This window comes from Vidua chalybeata, chromosome 4, assembly GCF_026979565.1.
Source record: "Vidua chalybeata isolate OUT-0048 chromosome 4, bVidCha1 merged haplotype, whole genome shotgun sequence".
Lineage (NCBI taxonomy): Eukaryota > Metazoa > Chordata > Aves > Passeriformes > Viduidae > Vidua > Vidua chalybeata.
In genome coordinates, this window is record NC_071533.1 from 23,911,690 (window position 1) to 23,932,727 (window position 21,038).

Genomic DNA, 21,038 nt, shown 5'->3' on the forward strand with positions numbered 1-21,038 from the left:
CCTTTTAATGCTGTAAAAGGCAACAACTAGAGAAAAGCAAGTTTTGAGTAGCTGTACTATGAAATATATGAAGTATAGGAAATACAGAGAGACATGGAAGTTTTTGGAGGGGGGAGAGTTGGATAGTCTTAGCATAGATTGGTAAGAGGTCGTACATTTTACCTACATTGTAAAGGGCTTTTCAATTTCTTCTTCACCTTGGCCTACTGTAGATCTGTAAAGCCCTCAAAACCCTGTGGGATATTGAAGAGATAGGAAACACAAAATCCAACATTACCTAAATTAAGTTTCAATTCTTAAGTCATTTTTGCAACAGGTAGCAAACAGCTTGACTTTTCAGAATGCCAAGGGCCGCGGTACCACTTACTTGGCATAACCATGAGTTACATGTTAGTTACAGTCAGTTACATGTTGGTGTAACTCTCATGAGAGCGACTGGGGCACTCAGTGTTTCTGCAAATAAATCCATTTATTTTGTGGCTAATAGCTAAGCACCTACCTTTGATAATCTGATGTGAAATCATGAGGAGGCCCTGAAGTTGGAATTATTCCTTTGGGACATCCTCTCTACTAGATGATCAGAAAATGAGCGTGCTTTAGTTTAGAAGTGAAATGTGGTCTCTGAGCTACTTTAGGAACTCTAAAGCTTTAATATAAGTCACAATCTCCTCTCCTTACCCTGTATATGCAACACAATTCCTTCCTTTTTCAGAGAGGACTTTTGTGATGGACAGGAGTAAAAGAGAGCAGGGTGATGGACTCACAACCGCATGCTGTGGAGAAGACCAGGGTTCCTGTGAGGAGGACAGTGAGGAGGAGCACCCCTACACTTGTGTGGCACAGGATGAATGTGTGTACGACCTCATCCTGGGGCAGAAGGAGCACAAGGAGGAGAAAAGGAAGCACTGCAGGTCCTTTATCATGAACAGGCCACCAGCCCCTGCACCCCGGCCCATGTGCTCGCTGGTCAAGGAGGAGAACACTCCCTACATTGTACAAGGTTGGTGCTGCTGCCTCGTAAATATTTTCTGGGAGAATGTAGACTCTTCTCTTGGTCTCTTCTCTTTGAGCAGTAACATTTTCTAAAACACCAAGATCAGCTGCCTTCAAACAAACACGTTGTTTGTTTCAGTCAACCTATTCTCACCCTTCAAATGAGCTGAGAACATTTCTGAATAATTTTCAGTTTGCATCAGAGTAAGTATCACAGTTTTTATTTAGCTTTTAAAAAATTATTACAATATGATAGAAAACGAAGAATAGCTGGGCTAGCTGTGAGTGTGTATGTTACAGCAATTGAATGTAGAATGTGCTATTTGAATTTAGCTTTCTTTCCAGCTTCTTTATCAAAATGGTTTTTCTTTTACTCTGAAATATCTCTCTTAGATTTTTTTTTTACTGATGAGAAGAATTCTCTTTTCTCAGAGAAATGCCTGTGTGAGGATTCCTCTTTCAAATACCTTTTATCCAATTTGAAATGCTAGGAATGGGCATTTCTAGGTAGGATCATTATATTTCTTGAGGGGAAAATTATATCTTTTTACCACTTCTATGAAAACTGGGAGACTTTTTTTAGCTATTTCGTGGAAATACAAGACTGGAAAGGATTTCAGATATCTTTGTAACCCAATTCAGACTGAAACCAAATTTGAAAGTAACAAAAGGAATTCAGTGGATATACTGCAGAGATCTCTTTGTAAGTCCCAAAATCCTTCCTGCCTGCATCTCCAGCCTCTTCTACAAAAGCCTGCCAATGCATAAGAATAGGTGGTAAAAAATAGGCTGTCAAAGGACACCATTAAGTTCCTTACTTCATGCTGCACATGTTTTACACTAGAACAGAATTTATATTGCCCAGAACATCCTACCAAATACAGAGTAGCACCTCCTCTTTCATGCCTATCTCAGTGGATTCTTTTATTCTTCCTAGGTAGCTCTCTTCCTTCAGGCTGTGTAACTCCAGGTTAGAGTCAGAATGTATGAGCTAATGCATTCATCATTTAGTTGTTCTTTCTTCAGCATATTCAGGAGGTATAAGTACGAATCATTACAGTGTAATCCAAGAATGGATGGGTATGGGGGCCTGTTACAGCTACAGAAGTCATGACATGGCTGCTTTAACTGAGGTTGCTAGAGCAGTGTCTCAAATCTTGGTCCATCTTCATAGGCCAGTGACTTGGAAACCCTTAGTGGAGATGCTTTATTTGGGAGATTGCTTTTACTGTCTCTTGTTGTACTGGAGTGTTTCTGCTTTGTTTACTGGCTAAGGCAGATGCTATCAGAGGGGCTGCTCTGATGGGGCTGTGGTTCCCCATGTGTATATACATATATTCATATGTTCACACCCACAGGTTTTTTACCTTTTGCTTTCATAAGGATGTAGTGGTAGACAAATTATTTTCCAGTAGTTTTGTGAAATCAGCCTTTGGCTCATGATCCTTTGCATACACAATTCATGAAGAAAAATGGAAACACTTCAAGAAACCTTCAGCTGACCACTCAGCTGTTTTCCTACCTATCCTGCTGGTTTCAGACCTAGAATATCTCTCTTTTGTCCAGGGATTCCTGAGATAGCTAGTGAAATTTTAGGCAGGAGGGATATATCTTCAGCTGAAAGATTTCTTTCTTGATACTTGGATTGGCAGTGTTTTTCCTCCGCATTGGTTAAAAAATTCTCTTTCTAGTCCAGCAACATCCCAATTTCAAATTTATTATTTTAGGACTGCTTATATTTGATAAAAAAAAAAAAGATTGTTTCATCTGTATGAACCAGGAAACTTAATTCCAGTCCATCATTAAAACCTGCAGGTGTCTGCAGCCCTTCCTTTATAATTTAAACAGTGTAAAATACTCTAGTTATGCATAAACACATTTTTCATCCAGCAAATAAATTTATGGTGGTTTTGGGGTTTGTTTTCATCTATTATAGTAAAAAGCTCATTGCAGATATTGCAAAGTCAAATAATCAAAAAGTTAGAATTTAAGTAGTTTTACCCTTTCTCCCTGCCAGGAACATTTCAATACAATAATAAGTAGGTAGCCATATGCAGGTATTTATCTCAGATATTTTCTTTCATTTCATCTAAAGTGGGTAAGCATAAAAAACATCAGTGTTTTTCATTCTCATTTTGTTTTAAATATAATTCGTGCCTGCTCTGAGGCCCCTTGTGTTGTTTCAGACCCTCACATTATAAACCCTTTGATTCTGCATCCACTGATGGGATGCCCAGTATGAAGTAACTAAGATTCTTGAGGTGAACAAAATTAATAACACTGTACTCATTCAAAGCAGAGACACCATTGATTTCAGTGGCCACTATGAGTTCTCAGAACTTCAGATTAAATCCTTTTTGTGTCTGGTCAGTACTCTGACGTCAGGCATTGCCAGTTGGATTGCTGCCTTAAATGACTTGTCTGACCTTTGGCCAGGGCTTTGTTGGAAAGAGAAGAACTGTCCTGCAGAGCAACTTCTAGTTACTTAACTGAGCCATCCTTCCCTCCTCTGTATTCACTTTCTATTTGCTAAATACCTTTTAATTTCTAAAACACCTTTTAATATCCCTGTAAGAAACAGATTGTCTTCACGGCACAGTTCTGGTTGATCTTCAGAGCTGTTCCCTTCTGGCATTCAGTAAGACACAGGTCCTGTGGAAAAACAGAACGGAGTATGATGCACAGAGAGGGGCTGTGTTAAGGCATTTGCTCACAGATGGATCCCCTTCTACTTTGGGAGTACATGGAAAGCTTCATGCCCCAAGGATGGCAGAGGCTGGTGTGATTGTGCCATGCAGAGATGCAAGAGGAGCATTTTTTTTCTTGTACTTTATGTGCCCATAGATGGGCTCATTTATTTGTAGGGGGAAGTAAGCATTGCATAGCAGAAATGCCTTTTGCCTCCTGGATTGCGTGCAGGTGACTCTTTTAAATTTATTTTTATATCCATCTGGAGAAATCAAATGGCTGAATTTCTATGAGTGCTTTCACCACACATTGAATGAAGGCCATGACATTACAAAAGAGTATATTCTCCTTTAAGCAAAAGTGGTGGTGCTTCCATGAGACTAGCAACCAAGAAAAAAACAAGCAAATAGCTTTCTTTGTAATAAGCAGCTTTCAAATACATGGAATATCAAGTTTATACTGGGCAGAAAGCCTGCTCCCTGTAGATTACCCCACCTTGTGTTCTGCAAAAGAGGATAGGGAAACTGTTGATCTATAGAAAGCAAACATAGGACTTGACAAGAGTCACTTTCAGAGCAAGATCTACACTTCAAAACCTAGGCAGTAAACAGTCAGTGATGCAAGTTGTCAGAACTGAACTACCACAATTTACAGCTTGAGCATCTGCCTAGAATTTGCTGACACATAAATTCTGGGAAACATGGGGGAGTTGAAAGATTTAAAACATAAATGTTCTAATCACTTTTACTCAGTTTCATTTATTATACTTTCAAATTTTAATGAACATTCAAACTGCTGTATTGAACACTGGTAAACAGACTGCATTATTAACATAGAGTAGATTTGTTCTTTAATTTAGTCCACTGCAAGAATTTTATCTTGTGTGTGAAAGGCTTATCAACCAGTGGAGCTGCAAGTCGGTGCCAAGTAGCTCATTGTCCAGATGGTGTGCACTCTTACTGTGCTCCCTTTCCATTCCTTAAGCACTTAGTATTCCTCTGAAGGTCATTTCAGTGTTTTGTTCAATTGTCTGCTGCCAAAACAACTGTTAAATAAACATCTGAAAGTGTTGTATTTTTAGTTTAGAGTGCAATTTTTAATGTTCCCTATTGATACCAAGTTTGTTTGAGCTGGAAACCAGAGTCATTTGTGTAGTTGTAGGACAGATGCATGAATTTCTGCAATGCCCCTGGAATTCCTTGAAGCCTGACCTACTAGGACTCCCTCAGGGTTAAGGATTGCATTACTGTCCTGGTTTAGTCATTTACCTCTCATCACAGACCATTAGTATGAAAGGGTTTCTCTGCAGCAAGGATACCTGCCCTACAACAGCATAAATTTCCTATGCTATAGCCTTTATTTCTCTGCAAACCTCTCTCAAGTCCCTGAAGGAATGTATTTCCCTTCTGTGCACTGAAAACATTTTGCTGTTTAAAGATAGCTGTCTGTGGGACCTCACAGTAGGTTTAAAACTTAGAAGTGGAAAAATATATTTTCCAGTTACTGTTCCAGTGGAGAATAACATTCTCATTGCTCATCAAAATCATAGAGTATGCAGAAGAAGTAGTATCCAGTGGATATTTTTAGGGAAGCAAAATATCTCACCTACAGAATAGACAGCATAAACCCACTGAAGTGAATAAATAAAATCCAGAACAGAACTGTTAGTGTCTTGGAACTGATTACTGGGAAATACAATGATCACATCCTGAGTCAGTAATTCTTACTAAGCCAATTGTTTAAATGCTCTAAAGCAGGGGTTTCCAAAGTGAAGCCTCAGAGGCCATGCAAATTGCAAAACATTTATGTCCCACAGAGAGATTTTGTAGTACTCTCCTACAGGGAGTATAAAGTACTGCACTGCAGATGAATTTCATTATGTATTCCTCACTTAAGGGTGTTTTTCCATGAATGAAATACTAGGAAGCACTGTTTGGCTGGCAGTTAGACTGTTCTTACAGGCCTGGTTGGGAGTGATATACCAGCTTCCCCCTGGTCTTCATTCAATCAGATTTTATGCTATCTCAACTTTGGTAGATTGAAACAAGTACTAAATAAGGTGCAGAGAAAGAAAAATATTTATGGGATGCTGTCTGGCAAACCAAACTGTTCCATATATACCGTATTTGTAGTAAAAACATGTATAGAGTCCTTCCCTTTTTGCTTTTCTCTGCTCAAGAAAAATGGGACTAAAGAAGTATATTCAGGTTTTACACCCTGGAGCAAGCACTCCTTGAGTATGTCACTAAAGTCCTTCCAGCTTCCATGGTGCACTAAGTCAAAATTCTGACAAGAGCAGAGATGTGAGAGCTGTTTCATTGTGTGTGGTAATGTAGTACACAGTACATTGACACTACCTTCTGAGCAGCACCTTGAACTAACCACTGGTGCCTCTTCTTCTCACTCACTCACTCACTCACTCACTTACTCTTTACTCCTTCTGTAAGAAGGAGGTTCTGGTATTATTTTTATTATCTTGCTTCAGTGTAGGGGAGTCATCTCTGTAGAGTCTCCTGAGGTCCCTCTGTGACCAAAGTTGCTGGAATTCTAACAGATTTGAGGTCATATTTGTCAAACTCAGAATCTCACTGCAAATTGTGAAGGGAATTGCTGGTGAGCATATGTTTATTTTTGGATTAGTATTTTCACATTGTCATTACACCGTAATTCCTTTTAAAATCATTTTACTTTTGGTCTGAGAAAATGGAGTGGTTCATTCTCAGCCAGCTAAATAGCTGTGGAAGGTAGAATAAGGATCCACTTATCCTAGCTTAGGCTGGCAATAGCCTAAATTGGGATGAGTGGACATGATGCTGTCACTGAAAAGCCCTGGCAATGAAAGGGAGCAAGGTGGCAGGTTGGTATTTCTGCAGGTGCACATGGCATCACCTAGTCTTTATTCTGATGAAATATTACTGTTGTGTGTTCTCAAAAACATCTTGAGTGTCAGGCTGCCCATTTAGGTCTGATCAGAATTCCTGTATCAGTGTAGATGTGGTTACTCGTTTTCCCTTTGCCTCGTCATGGTGTAGGTGTACCCAGACACTGATGATGCCCTCACAGGACAGCTTCTGGGACTTGAGCCTTTGTTACCTTGTACCATACAGCCATCCCTTCTCCACAATACCTGGACCTTCCTAGGTCATATTCATGAGCCATGATGATATGCTTTTAATCCATGCCCAGCTGCCTTGCCTTGTGAAAAGAAAAAAGTCTGTTTACAAGATCCCATTTCCTTAGTTGATTTCATGTTATGAATCACTGGAATTTTTTCTTTTCATTTTGAATATGTGAAATATTTTGTATAAATTTTGGGAGTGGTCATTAATCATCTCTTACAAAACTTACTGGTTAGCATTGCATTGATGACCTCTCTTGAGTCCTCATGCTGAGTGATGTTCAATGTGTTAGCAAACAAAACAGACAAAAGGAAAATAGATCTAAAAAGATGTGAACAAACACCTTCAGAGTTCTCCTCTCCTGAATAATAAGCATCATTCTACTATATTCCTTCCTTAGTATTCTCTGTGTATTTGTCATCTCTTGCTGTGCTACATCTAATTTACAATCCAATCCCTACCAGAAAAAAGAACTTAAAGTTTTTATTTGCCTAGGTGCTATGCATGCACAGTTTAAATGTTAAAATGTTTAAATAATGTGGAAAAAATTGAATGGACAAAGGCAGGAATCTCTCCCTGCAAAATATCCTAAACAGCAATTCACCCCTCCTTCTCCACTCTTCTATTAATCACGAATTAATTACATGACGATTCTAAAATGAATGAAGTAAAAACCTACTAAGAACAAGGAGGCAGCTTGCAAACCCACTGTAATTTGCAACTGAGTTGTGTTACTAAGTGCAACCCTAGTATACTAATTAATTTGAATTATCACTTAGCCATGTGTTCATGTAAAGATTTTGTTTTCCTATATTTAAATTTTGAATGTTTCCTAAGGAAAACAGTAATAGATAATTTTGTTTGGAACATCAGCTCATTGAAGCTGATGAATAAATGCATCTTGAATTTCCTAAGCAGACTGAATTCAAAATAGTGATATTTATTGATTTTTTTTTAATCACTGTCTTTTCTCCTTTGTGTTTGTGCTACTGAAAGTGTCAAGTAAGTATGTATTAGGTATGATTAGCTCATATATTCTTTCAGAAGGTAGGTTCATCAGTCTAGCTTGTTTGACTCACTAGTGCATAGTGGAAACTCTTGTTTCATTTTTAGAGGTAATGTTGCCAATTCAACAAATCAGGCAACATCCCTCATAGTTTAGATGAGTAAAGTAAAATATAAATTAGAAACCATATCTTAGTTGATCATTGCCTCTTAGCTGATATGAGTTCTTCTCTTCCATGATCTATCTCTTCCCGTGTTTTGATTTCCTGTGTTTCCTAATTATGTCGCTAACCAATTATTGAAATGTCATAGTGCATCTATGACTCCTTAACATTACAGCTTTGTGTTAGAAATTCAGTTAATTCTGAAAATCAAATTCCTGTCCCTTTTGTCAATTTGCATCTACTGCAAAAACTTTCATTCTCTTTTTCTAGACCCTTTATACTCACCAGTTTCTTGCACTTTGCTACTATAAAATGGTTTTAGTTCAGAATTATACACAAAGGATTTAGATTTCAAATTTTTCTAACCCCTTTGTGGTGCTAACCATGAAAATAGCAACCAAATTTCAAGCCTCATAGCATTATTTACCTGCATGTGCAGACAGCCTGAAACAGCATCTCAGTTAGTCTGAGACAAAACAGGCAGTTCAGAGTTGGATCCCACTCACTTTCCAAGACTTATGTTAGGATTTTCCCAGAGTTCTGCATATTTGCCACAAAATTTGTATTTTGTCCCACTTTTTAAATGTTGCTTTCTGGTTTCGTGTCCTATTAGAAAATATTGCAGTAGTTTCATTCTCTCTGAGTTTGCTTTGCTGGAAGAATATTGAGGTTACATTGCATTCCCAAAGAGAAGTCTTACTGCCTGAGACATAAAAATGTACTTAGGGCTTGCAAAGAACTTCATCTGTATCCTGTAGCAGCTGAAGAGAGGAGAGGGAATGAAGTGGAATTACTTTTTAGTTCTCTCAGCCTCCTTTAATTCTGAGAAACTGCAACAGAAGTTTGTTGTAGACAGAAATGAAATGGAATGGATAGGGTCAGGACATTTAATATGTAGATTTTGACTGGTACTTTAGCCAGTCACAACATGATTAAAAATCCAAAAGGATTCTCTTTCTGATCATACAGATGTTATTGAAGGGTGCACAGTAAGTATGATAGAAGTACTGGAACATTTTAATCAGATTATTTGTGCCAGAGAGGCCCAGAAAATAAATATATATATATATTCTTACTTGAAGGATTGTGACATTCTGACACTTTAAAGAATTGCTATATTAATATTGCTTTACTGAAGGAATATTTACTTTATCTTCCATTAAAAAAAACCAATGGACTATATCCCTGTGCAAGATTACCTGTTTCTTTTATTTCCCTGCTGCGTTCAAGTAGCTCATAAGTAATTGGAATGTGGGAATGAAAGGGTGAATTGCCAGAGTTCTCCCAAAGCCTATGGCAGTTGTACAGTGGAATGTTCCTGCCTTTCCAGGCATTCCAGAAACAGGCGTTTGTTTTCACTGACCTCACCCACACTGAATACTTGCTGCCAACTAAAATCATTTCAGCAAGATGCAGCACATAAAGTGGTTTTAAGAATTTTACTTTTCACTGGAAGAGTAATTCCATTTCTGATTACTCCAACCCTGCAAAACTCAGCAGAAATTTCAAAGCCTATCAATTAAAGTGCTTTCCAATCAGGCACATTGTTGAGTATGTCCCTTCTCCTCCTTATGCAGTAAAATTCAGGCTGCCTGCATTACCTCTGTGCTCTCATTACTTTAATTTCGTCTTTAGAAGGAGAATACTATTTCAAGTAGAGAAGAAAACACTGCAAAAATACTTCGTAGGATTCTTTGATAATTACAGAGAAAAGTATTTAAAAAGTTAAAATGTAACCGTGTTTGGCTGAGCTAGGGGCATAAGTGAGAGCGTGCTTGCTCTGCTGCTTCAGCAGAGCTCCCTTGGCCTGGGCCTTGGTCCCCAGGAAAATATTTGCTCCATTGAACTGGCACATTTGCTGCATTGCAGTGATGACAGAGGATTACTTAATTGGCAGGAATTATTCTAGGTTCTAGAATGTCTGTTTGTTTAGCGAAAATCAGAACTGAGACTTGAGAGAAAGCAACTGCTACACAGGCTATGTCAGAAACTGAGCAATTCCCACCTTCTGGGTGTTACATAGGCTGCCAGCAAAAGTTTGAGTGCTGCATTTCAGGGTGTATCCAGGCTGGCTGTACTCTGGCCACTTCACAGGAGTGGGAATGATGGGTTGCTCTAACAGAGGGCTTGTGCTTTGCTGTTTCTAGTGCTTGAATAAAGTACACACAAATACACACACTTTCTTCAGCAGTGTCACTATTCTCACCTGGTACTATTGGGGTTTTCTCTTCCTGAGTTTTCCCCATAAAATAAGGAACAGGCTACAGTGTCTGTACCATCTGCAGAACTCTGAGATCCTGCAGTTTCTTCTAGACACCTAATATGCTAGTGTGATAAATCCTTTTAATTTTCTTCAAAGTGTCTTGTAATGGTTACTGCAACATCAGTAATCCTGCCATTCGGTGCAACAGGACAATTTTTCAAGTAATTAAGAGTAGACTGACAAGTGGGTTGAAAAATACTCTTAGACTAGAACAAAAAATGTATTCCAGCCTGCTTTTATGAGTCTCCTTCCTTCATTGAGAATGTGATGGTTTTTATTGCCATTTTTCAACTTTCTTCTACTCCTAATTTTGTTGCAGTGTTTCAGCAAAAGGCCTGTCGAGTGACCAGTGACAACAGCAGGACGTACTGCGAGGCCAGGAATCCTGGTACAAAATTTAATTTAGCTCTTTAACTGCTGTGATATTTTTCAGTAGAGCTAGCAGAGTTTTGCTGTGACTTCATTTGGGGTGATTTAGTATCTGTTTTGCCACCTACAATTTATATCCTTAATGGTATTCCAGCATTAAGAGATCAGATTAAAGAGAGAAAACTGGAAGTTATAGTCTTGTAGGAAAGATTTATAGAGTCAGAATTACTTCACACTTTTCTGTTTCCCTTCATGATTTTGTTAAAGCCAAGACAAGGAAGGACAGGAGAGCTCAGCTGTGCCCATTCAAGCCATGGAAAGACAGAAGTGGGGAGAGCAACAGTTCTCTTCTGGGTACCCCAAGATGCATGTAAAGTTTTGATTACTTGTGGCAGTCCAGTTGTTACTTGAGTTGTAGCACATTACAATGGTGCTGCTATAGATTCCATTAATGGTACCCCTTTGAACAATCCTTCCTTGCTTGAAATGAAGATAGTGGTGCATGATAGAACAGAAAAACTGGCCCGAATAATATTGATGGTTAAAACTTTTATCCTGGCCACACTCCCCATGCAGTGAAACAAGTGCAACAGCCTCACAGAGGACTCAGAGCCCCTGTTCCATGGCTGCTCACGTGTTCTGGATCAGCCATTCCAGTATCAGTATCCTGGGGAGAAGCAATGCTACACCTCCCTGTACCAAGCTGTGAATCTGATAATGCACATCTCCCTCCAGCTGTGCACTCTATCATAATCTCCAGGAACAGTGTTTTCTTGTAGCTGCAATGTATTTAGTAATGTATTTCCTTCCTTGGAGGAAGGCAATCTTTTGAAATTTCAAGATGCTTCCTGACCAAATCTTACCCACAGCTTTTGAGATATGTAATGTATGATGTTGAAGAAGAAAGGATAAAAAGGTACTCTGGATATTTTATATAGCAGCCTTTTCTATTAAAATGTCAGTACTGTAACTGTAGTGCTAGAAGGAAATTCTTTTATGAACCAATGCTAATGAACAATCCATGGACCAGGGCAGTAGTTATGAAGGAAATGTTTGGGATGCTGCTCTGCTGCCAAAGAGTAATGGTGGAATCCTCACTGATTTGTTGCATTTCTCACTTTGTACATTTTGTTGTAGAAGCACACAGAGGCCACACTGATACAGTAACTTACAGCACCGTGGTACACAAGATCCCTCCTGATCAGGAAGAACTCATCCACTTGCAGAAACAGGTGAAAAAGGGGGCAATTTCTGTGGATGAAGCCCTTGACAGATTTAAACTGTGGCAGAACAAAAAGCAGAGACTACCGTCCACTCAACAGGTATGAGTTTGAAATTTGTTCCTTGATAGGAATCTTGATCAGATGTTCTAAAAGCAAGTTCTTGTGTTTTTGCTTCTGCATATGAGGTCAAAAGTAATAACCATTATTTATATGCAAATCAGCTCCCAAGGAGCTTGCTGGTTATGGTTCTGAGTCTTCTAGATACCTGTTCCCACTGTTGTTTGAGAGGTTTTCTGAGTTTCGTTTAAGTCCAGAGTTAAATATGCTGGTCTCCTAAGACTTGTGTTTTAAACTGTTGGGTGATGTGCATCTTTCATGAAACCACAAACCTTATGTCACCAAACAAAGCAAATGTGCTACTGACCAGTGTCATCTAACAAAACCTTACTATATCAAGCATACATTTATTCTAGCAATTACAATATATTAACTTACACCAGGCTTTATGCCTGACTGAAAGGCTTGAATATACTTAGTGAAGTCCACAATTGTTGGCAATGCTCTACAGCTCCTTTGTATTCAATATATGGAGTAAATTGAGGTGCACAAAAACAGGTTTTACAACAGCCCACACACTGAGTCACTGAAAGAGCTGCATCAAAGCTGCAAGTCATGGAGAGGGGGTTTGTTAATTACTTCTAAAAAGACACATGAAGGAAGAGGTTATGCCCTCGTTTTATGTGAGGTCATGCATTAACAAAAATAATTTCTTGTTGTCCTTTAGGTCATTTAGTAGAAAGAGGAAAAGCAAAGCTAGTCTGCTGCTTTTCAGAGTGAAAGAGTTATCAGATGCTGCCAGCAAGGAGAGTGCTCTTTGTGTTTGCATCTACTTGAAAGTCTGAGCTTTATCATCACAGTGGAACACTTAACAGCAAAAGTGCAAGGTCCTGGAACAGTTTGGGGGCCCTTTCCCAAGCTGGGCATCAGCAGCACAGCACTAGGATGCCACCTTCCAAATCTGTCTGCAGCCAAGCATGTGGATGAATTGCTGGGATTGCTCTCAGTCAGGGACATTTCTTGTGGAGGAAGATCATATCTAATCTGTACCATGATAGCAGCACCGAGTTATAAGTCTTTCTTTTTCTTGGTGAAATTATAAGATGCCCATATTTCAAGGAAGATTTACTTGGCCTGTTTTCAGTTCTCAGGGAAAAAGCTACTTTGTAGTGGTGGTTTTTACCCTGCACCGCATATGTGACTTTTCTTTGGTTTTGTTTCATTGTTTCACAGGAAGGTCTTTTCTTCTTTGTCTTCTGTAAACATGATGAACTGAGTTCATGCTGGATCCATTGGATTTTTGAGGAAAAATTGCTTATCCAAAAAAAAAAAAAAAACCAAAAAAAAAAAAACAAACAAAACCCAAAAAAAAAAACCACAGAAAAGAACACCCAAGACTGTAATCCAATGCCAGAATCATTGTAGCTTACTGCATGCAGAGAAAACTCCACAAGACTCTTGGGTAAAAATCCTAAACCTAGCATTATAAACATTTTTCAGTCTTTTAAAACTATTTTCCAGGAGAGATATGCTTGGTGTTCAGAATGCTAAAGAATTCAGCTCCTTCTAGTGTCTTACTATTTCTACAGTAAACTTCCATTACTGATTTCTGCTGCTGGTTTTATGCTTGTTTTTTTACTTAAAGGAAAAAGTTCATCACCTGAGAGACATCACTATCAGAAACAGACAAGAAAATGAAAACCTGAATGGTAAGTTGTGCTTTTTCTGCCTTTAAGGACTCTGAAGCCTGGAACTGTAAGTGTAGTGCAGAGGTCTGATCCAAACCCTTTTGGATCGGACATTGAATTTGTAATGAACATTTTCTGTATCTGACCACATTTATTTTAGCATAATCAGGCCTTCAGCAGTGTCAAGATTTCGTCCCAAAGATGAACTCACTGTGAGTTAATGGGGCAGAAAATTTACCAAGTCTCTGTGGCTCAGCTTTTCTATAGCCTATTTCCTACTGCATCATCAGAATTTGGGTAGATGGCTTCTTTAGAACAATTTGCTTGATGACTTCAATATTTTATTTGTAAATCAGCCATCAGTTTGCAAATTTTTGATGAACTTTCTACTACTACAGCAGTTTTTGTGAAGATTGTGGTCATTATTTAAAACTATACTATTGGTGATTTAAGATGCTTTTTTCCCTTCTGGGAGAAAAAAGGTATTTTTGGGGTTGCCCTGTGCAGGGCCATGAGCCAGACTATGATGAGTGTGGGTGCCTTCCAGCTCAGAATATTCTATGATTCTTTGTGATTGAATGTCATCTACAGTAGTATAAAGCATCTGTTTTTTATGCAAGTGGTTTTCTCTTGCTGTCACAAAAAGAATCTGTTAGAGGGTATTGGTTTTAGGCCTTTGATTTCTGTAGACTTCACTAGATATGCTGAAGGGAAAACTGGGGTTTTTTTCACATTGGACTTAGTACCAGTTGTATATCTCTATTTAAAATTATCACCTAAATGCATTATTTCCTTACTGCAAGAGAAAAAAAATAATGCACAATAGTGCTTTCATTATTCTGTTAGACAGCATTGTATTTATGTGAACTTGTGAGGTACTGTAATTAATTAAGGGAAATTCCTGCTGGCCCAGTAGCAGCTTTGCAGTCCAGGTATTTCAGCTTTAATATCCTCTGTGGCTGATAGGGAGGCAGTGTCCTGAGCAAAAGCCTTCACAAGGGGCTCAGAGCCTGAGGGCTTGGGATCACCGCAGCTGATGAGAAGGTGAGGGTGACTCTTGGGAAGTATTTTTCTGTAGGGTTTCATTTTAAGGCCACAGCAGCAGTCCTGCCTCTGTAGCTGTCCTGCTTCTGCAGAGTTCATTATTGAATCATACCAACAGAAATGTAGTATCAACACCAGAATTGTTAATTTTGTGAAATTATCCAGTAACTCAGATAATGATCGCTATATTCCCTTCTGATCCTAACCTCACTGCCCTCTCTTACACTGTCACAGAGCCTGTGATGCATATAAATCAGCAGCTTTGCACTGCACAAAAAAAGTGGGAAGAATCATTATGGTCTGTGTCCAACAACAGAAATCAAATATATCAATGCTTGAAAAAATGGACTTCCTCTAGAACTGAAGGCATATCAATGGCAAGAGTAAACAAGGATTGCAGAGGGAGGATATCTATGTCCAGACATAAATTCTCTGAAACAAAAATGACAATCACCTTCTCGTCTCCTTTGAAGCTCCTAAGGAAAGTAGACTAGAGAGCATTCATTTGAAACACATTTTGTTTCACGTGTCATTTAGTAAAGCGATATGTGTGAATGTCAGCAGTCCTCAGATTAATTCAAAGAATGCTAGTTTTTACATGTATATACAGACTCTCCCTGCTGTGCCTTTAAAAACATGGGCTTCCTTCTCTACACTCCATGTTTGAAATCAGGATTTAGATAGTCTTTTTCATAGACAGTTTTTGAGGTCTTGATTGAGGATTTAAAGAGATCACATCTGAAGTCTGTTAGAAAAGGAATTTGATTTTATTTTAATGAGAAAGGAAAATATCTCCTAGAAATTAGTATCGAATATAATTTTTAGTTTCTTGATAAGTTTGATTTGGTTCCACTGTAATGAAGTTATTAATGAGAGTGGCACTCATTTCAGTCTTCCATTATAACGTTTGATGCTATCTCAAAGTTCATGTCTCATTTTGTAGCAGTTTAGTATAGGACTAAATAATACCCTAAAAAAAATCAACTGCAAAGCAAAAAGTTCTGCCACTCTACAAAACCCTGTTTTAAGAACAACTAAATAAGGCCTAGGGATGTAGAATGTTCATTTGTAGAAAGTACAGGCAGGGACAATTCTTTAGCTATACTCTATAATAAATATCTGGTCTGACATTTGGACATTGATAGTATCTTTTTTTTTTTCCCCAATATGTTAGCCCACAGACCAAAACCAACAAAAAGAAATACCATATGTAAAATTTCAGGAAAACAGAAGATTTGTGGACAAAAGCTCCACTTTTAAATCTGAGTAGCCCAGATTTTTCAGGGTGCTGCACCACCAAAGAAGTGAACTAGAAGGAGCCTATTGCCCGTGGGAAACTTTATCTTTGAGCAAGGCTACTTAAGCTTAGGTAAGGCTTGGAGAGTCTTGGGTTTGTGCATGTCCACCAAAAGAACAAATGGCAGCAGCTGAGACAATATTTAGGCAAGTATTACAAGACAAGCTTCCTTTAAAGTCTTAAAAAACAACACAGCTTTCACGTGCATCCCACAGTGTTACTTCCTAGCACATGGGAATATTTAAAAACCTGTGTGATGCCTACCTACACCACTGGGTATTTGAAGTACCTATGTGAATCTCATTTAGCTGTTTCTGAACATGGAATTTCAAAGTCTGCCTACTATTGCAGTTACATTATGGCACCTTGTGTGTCACATCCCACAGATTTAGTCATCCAGCCCCTAAAAATATGCACAAGCTTGCAGAAGCTACATAAGATGCTTTGAGTTGCTTGTAGTTAGCTATCCCCTCACTGCTAATCTCTGTAGAACCTTGAACTTGTTTGTTAGGGAGGGAAGTGCCAGGTTCCTCATCAGAACTGGGAATGACTGATGCTCCGTTCTCCAGGCTTGGCATAGCAGCAAGAACTGAGTATTGGGTGTCCCTGCTTCATTGCTAGGTAATGAGCAAGACAGAGGCCACAGAGGACAATCTATAACTCAGCTGGACTTCAGGAGACAAATACTGCATTAAGCAAATGTTAAGCTTGATTGATTATTATTGGTGGTGGTGTTACTACAACTGTTATTATTTCAATGCCGGCAACTTCTATAATGGTTGAAGGTGGGTCTTGGAAAAAATGTTAGGTGTTTCAGTAGTCCTCCAATGACAAATATACCCATGGGACAAATAAGCAATTCAGTCTTTGTTTCATCTGTTCAGTCTTGGCCTCCCTGGCAAGACTGGCAAGGTAAGTGGCCGGCTGTGGAGAGGTCAAAGCTTTTTCCACAGGCAACTCAAGTGCAAGCATTTATTTCTTAGCTGTTAAAATCAGTAGGTACTGATACTGAAAATGGCCTTCCTATCAAGAAGAGCAATTTTACTAGCTGTTGCTGTAGACATTTTAATACTGACCAGCTCCTGTAAGGTCCTGTAAGTAGCCAGGTAATCCACTGCAGTAAAGGCATCCTCCACAGAATTTCTTCTGCCACATTTTGATTTCCAAATCTGTAGATGCCCAGCTTGCTGCCAAAGACCAAATCTCTTTCCCATCTTAATCAAAAAAACACCCAGAAGAGCACTATGCACATTCTACAAACTGGCAGGTTATTGATTACATTTGCTATCCAAAATGTCTGGCTTCATTCCCCAGCCCTCATCAGTGCCTTGTTTTTAGTCCAAGTTACTAACAGATTGCTTATTCATTAGTTGATGCCTCTCCAGCTTGTAGGTTGTGTCTAAGTAGATTTCCCTGAAAACTAAAAAAAATCCCTTATTTTTGAGCACAACCACCAATTTCCATTGTCTCTGCGAGGTCAGCAGGAACACGAACAAAGACCCTAATTTTGGCATTTGGATTCACAGGCACTAAAGCTTCTTTAGCCAACTTAGCGAAGTTGAAATCACATGGGATCCTGAAGCACATACAAGTTTTTCTATGTTTGGACAGTGAGGAAGTCATATAAAAGCTGCTTTTTTCCTTCATGGCTTCAAAAGTGTTTCAGTCAGGGCTTCTAGTCTTGAAAATACTTACTTGTTAGTACTTTACAATACTGTCCATTGGACTTGTGAAGGAACATCTTTAGCCTGGCTTATTTCCAATTTCTTGAGCTTCACATAATGCTCAAAGTTTAAATCTAGAAAATAAAAAAAATCAGTTTCTTGCCTATTTGTCACCAAGTCAGGTCTTCATGAGGCAAGCTCGCAGTCCCACTGCTGACAGGAGTTCATCAAGACAATGAATATCCATGTATCTCACCTCTCCTAATTGCCACCAAGAGTGACCAGCCTTGCTGTTGGGAGTAAGATTTGTACAAAATCCACCTCATGTCATTCTCCCACACAAAAACTGCTTATTTCTGAGAGTGTCTCTTGCTCCCTTGCTCCCAGGGACGTGTGTTGTCTTCCTATTTGAAGTAAAGCACATAAAAAGTGACTCACTGTAGGAATGTGTTTTCTGAATTATTCAGCTTCGAAAGATATTTTGCACAAGTCTAGGTTATTGATTTAAATGATTATTGATTGCATCTTTTTCTTTTTAGTCTACAAATAGGAGCCTCACAGATAAGGAACAAATGCCTAATTACCCAAGGTAAGAGCAGGTGTGTGCATGTGGGTGCACACACACATGGAAACAAACCCTTGTTGAGGTACTTTCCATCAGAGTGCATTTGTGTAACAGGAGAATGAAAGTTCATCTCAGACAGAGGCTCTGATTTCACAAGATAAACCATTATCATCACACAGTCTGGTTTGTACTAGAGCTTCTTTTTTTCTCAGCTATCAACCTGTTCTTGTTTAGTGCAGGGCAGATTAGGAAGCAGTAAGGCACTGAGCTCACCTGTGGGTGCAGCTGAAGAGAGTTCCTGCCAGTTATTGCCACTAATGTACCTAAAAGCTACCATATCAAAATCAAGTCCTACATCCTGATTTCACAAGCAGTATCAAACATACTGAATAAAGTTGAAAACCATAGATACAATGATGTGTTCAGACTAAATACAGATCAAGGGTCATTTCAGTGCTGGGAAGCTTAGAGGTGATGATACTGTCTCCATAAACAGCAGAATTTTCCAGTGGTTGTGCTAATGAGTTTCTTGGGTTTGGGGCATCTAATGACCTCTATAATAGTTGGGGGGTTTAATTATTACTATCTGCTACCTGTGTGCTTCCATTTATATCTCATTATATTACTATTATATTAAGATATTGTTATAGCATTAATATTTTTGTTATTATTATGTAATATTATTAATATTATGAAGTAATATTAGTTCACAGTAGCAAAGTGATGCAATTTATTCCTGAAGACAACTGTAATTTTAAAGGCTTTATTAGCTAAATTACTGTGATTCAATTTGCCTCTCCAACATTCCCAAGAGAGGGGAGTGCAGTGTGGTACCGTTGTTATTTTTTTGAACCGAAACATGGATTCTCTTCAGTGGGGTGTCTTCTACAACCCTGCTCTCATGTAAAGGAGAGGGAAGTTGCTTCTTGCAAGAACTGTGTGTCCATGTCCCATTTCTGGAGCCAACTGCTCACCTGCTCACTGGAGGAGTGCATTGTCCACACCATGAAACAATAGGTACCTCCTCTGCTGCTGCTTATCCTCTGAATCACTTCTTCAAAAGTTCTCATAAGAACAAAAAAAAGTCTTATGACCTGAGCTGAAAATGAAAAACTATTGCTCCTTCTTCAAGAGGGAGCTTAACTCCTACATGGGCATTCCTAACAGAGCTGTTTCCTTGAGTGGAGATGAAGTCACCTACACTTAATGAGTAAAAAAGCTTTGAATTTTACAGGCTCTGAGGCTGCAGAAAACTATTACAAAAAAATGGGTAATATCAGAGATGCTTATAAATTCCAGATTGCTAAAGTGAGATGAATCATGCAGAGGAGAGGGGAATTACCCCTGGGGTCAGAATAGGCGATTTCTGACACTTTAAGAAAATAATTATGTGGGAGAGATGTAGGAGAACTTGCAAATACAATTCATCCAGAACATTCAATAAATTCTGTTTGTGAATTATCCACATCAAACTGCAAGGTTCTCCTCCTCTGCAATCTATGGCCTTTCCATAGTTTTCTTGCTGTTTTCTGTCTTCAGATTGGTTCAAAGAAACCACTTCTTTTTTAAAGACTAATTTCAGGGAGATTTTTGAATGTATGACTGTTACAAAAAAAATGCAGATAAACATTCAAGACCTACCTTTCTATTGCTCATGTTTTAAACTCTCCAGACAGTTGAGTTTTCAACTCCAATGCAAAGTTCTTAGCTAACTTAGCTAAGAATCATATTTTCCTTACACAAGGTGGGAGGAGGATAAGGGAATTGATATTCGGCTGGGGGACCTGAAGGAACAGAATGGTTTTGATTCTCTCATACTCATTTCAACAAATACACTTTGATCTTATTCTAAACAAACCTGATCTATTGAATAACAGGCATTTTTCATCATTACCTGCAGTGTGACTCTCTAGCCAGCTACACATCAGTTGCCTCTGCTTGGCATCCCACATGTGTTCCAGCTGTACCCTGACAGCCTCAGGCTCCAGCTCATCCTGTTGTGACACCGCCATGGGATCATTGCTGCACTTCCAGTGCCTTGGGTCCTCTTGCCAGGGCCAGCTCTGGAAGAAGACCAGTATCACTAAAGCAAATTAATAAGGTTTCTTGTAAAGTCATCACTGAATTTTACATCTTTTTCTTTGCTTTTTCTTCTCCCAAGATGACAGCTGACAGTTTATATAAAGATGTATTGCATGCTTTGATTAATAATTTTTAAAGTCATTTCAGTTTTTCCATTGTGCTTGATAAGTTGTTTAAAAGTAGATTTTATGCACAAAAAGAGGAAGATTGTAAAAGGCTATAAAGATTATTAAGTGAAAGTAAATAAAATCTAGCTTTTACTTTTTGTTGAAACATTTTTATATTAACTCTGTGTAAAAATTTGTCTTTCCTAGGAGTAATTGTATTTCATCACCAGTTTAAATAATTGTACTTACATAAAAGCAAATTTCTTAAGCCAAACTATGTAAACCAGTACTAATTATCTACAAATGCATTAAAGTGATTCCAAGAATTTGGTTTACAAGGAAGTTGTGTTTTGTTTAGTAAGTTGACTAAGGTAAATTATATCCAGAACAAAACCAAATTACTTTCTACTGCATTAACACAGCAACAGTAAAGGAATAAATATGGTTAATGGGTATAATGGTCTGTATTTCCATAGTTTTATTCTACAAAATTTATGTGAGCATGTGATGATACAAGAGTATGCAAGATGATTTGCCCTATTTCATGCACAAAAACAAGAAAAAAAAATCTCCTTAATATAAGTACGTTTTCCTCCTGAACTATATTTTAAAGTGACACCCAAATTTGGAAGAGGAGAGTGGATTTGAAGTTCAAGCCCTCAAGGCTCCTATTATGTTTCCAATCCCAATAAATTATTGTGCCAAGTGAA

The 21,038-nt window shown here is 38.5% G+C and overlaps 1 protein-coding gene across 1 annotated transcript in view; it reads left to right on the forward strand.

Annotated features, from left to right (window-relative positions):
- Positions 1 to 20,646, forward strand: part of BANK1 (B cell scaffold protein with ankyrin repeats 1) — a 137,178-nt gene extending 116,532 nt beyond the window's left edge. The window contains exons 11-16 of the mRNA XM_053941621.1: positions 692 to 1,000; positions 10,552 to 10,620; positions 11,739 to 11,923; positions 13,527 to 13,590; positions 18,114 to 18,163; positions 20,040 to 20,646. Coding sequence (XP_053797596.1) covers positions 692 to 1,000; positions 10,552 to 10,620; positions 11,739 to 11,923; positions 13,527 to 13,590; positions 18,114 to 18,124 — 638 coding nt within the window. The 3' untranslated portion in view covers positions 18,125 to 18,163; positions 20,040 to 20,646. The remainder of the gene's footprint in view (positions 1 to 691; positions 1,001 to 10,551; positions 10,621 to 11,738; positions 11,924 to 13,526; positions 13,591 to 18,113; positions 18,164 to 20,039) is intronic.
- The last annotated feature ends 392 nt before the right edge of the window (positions 20,647 to 21,038 follow it).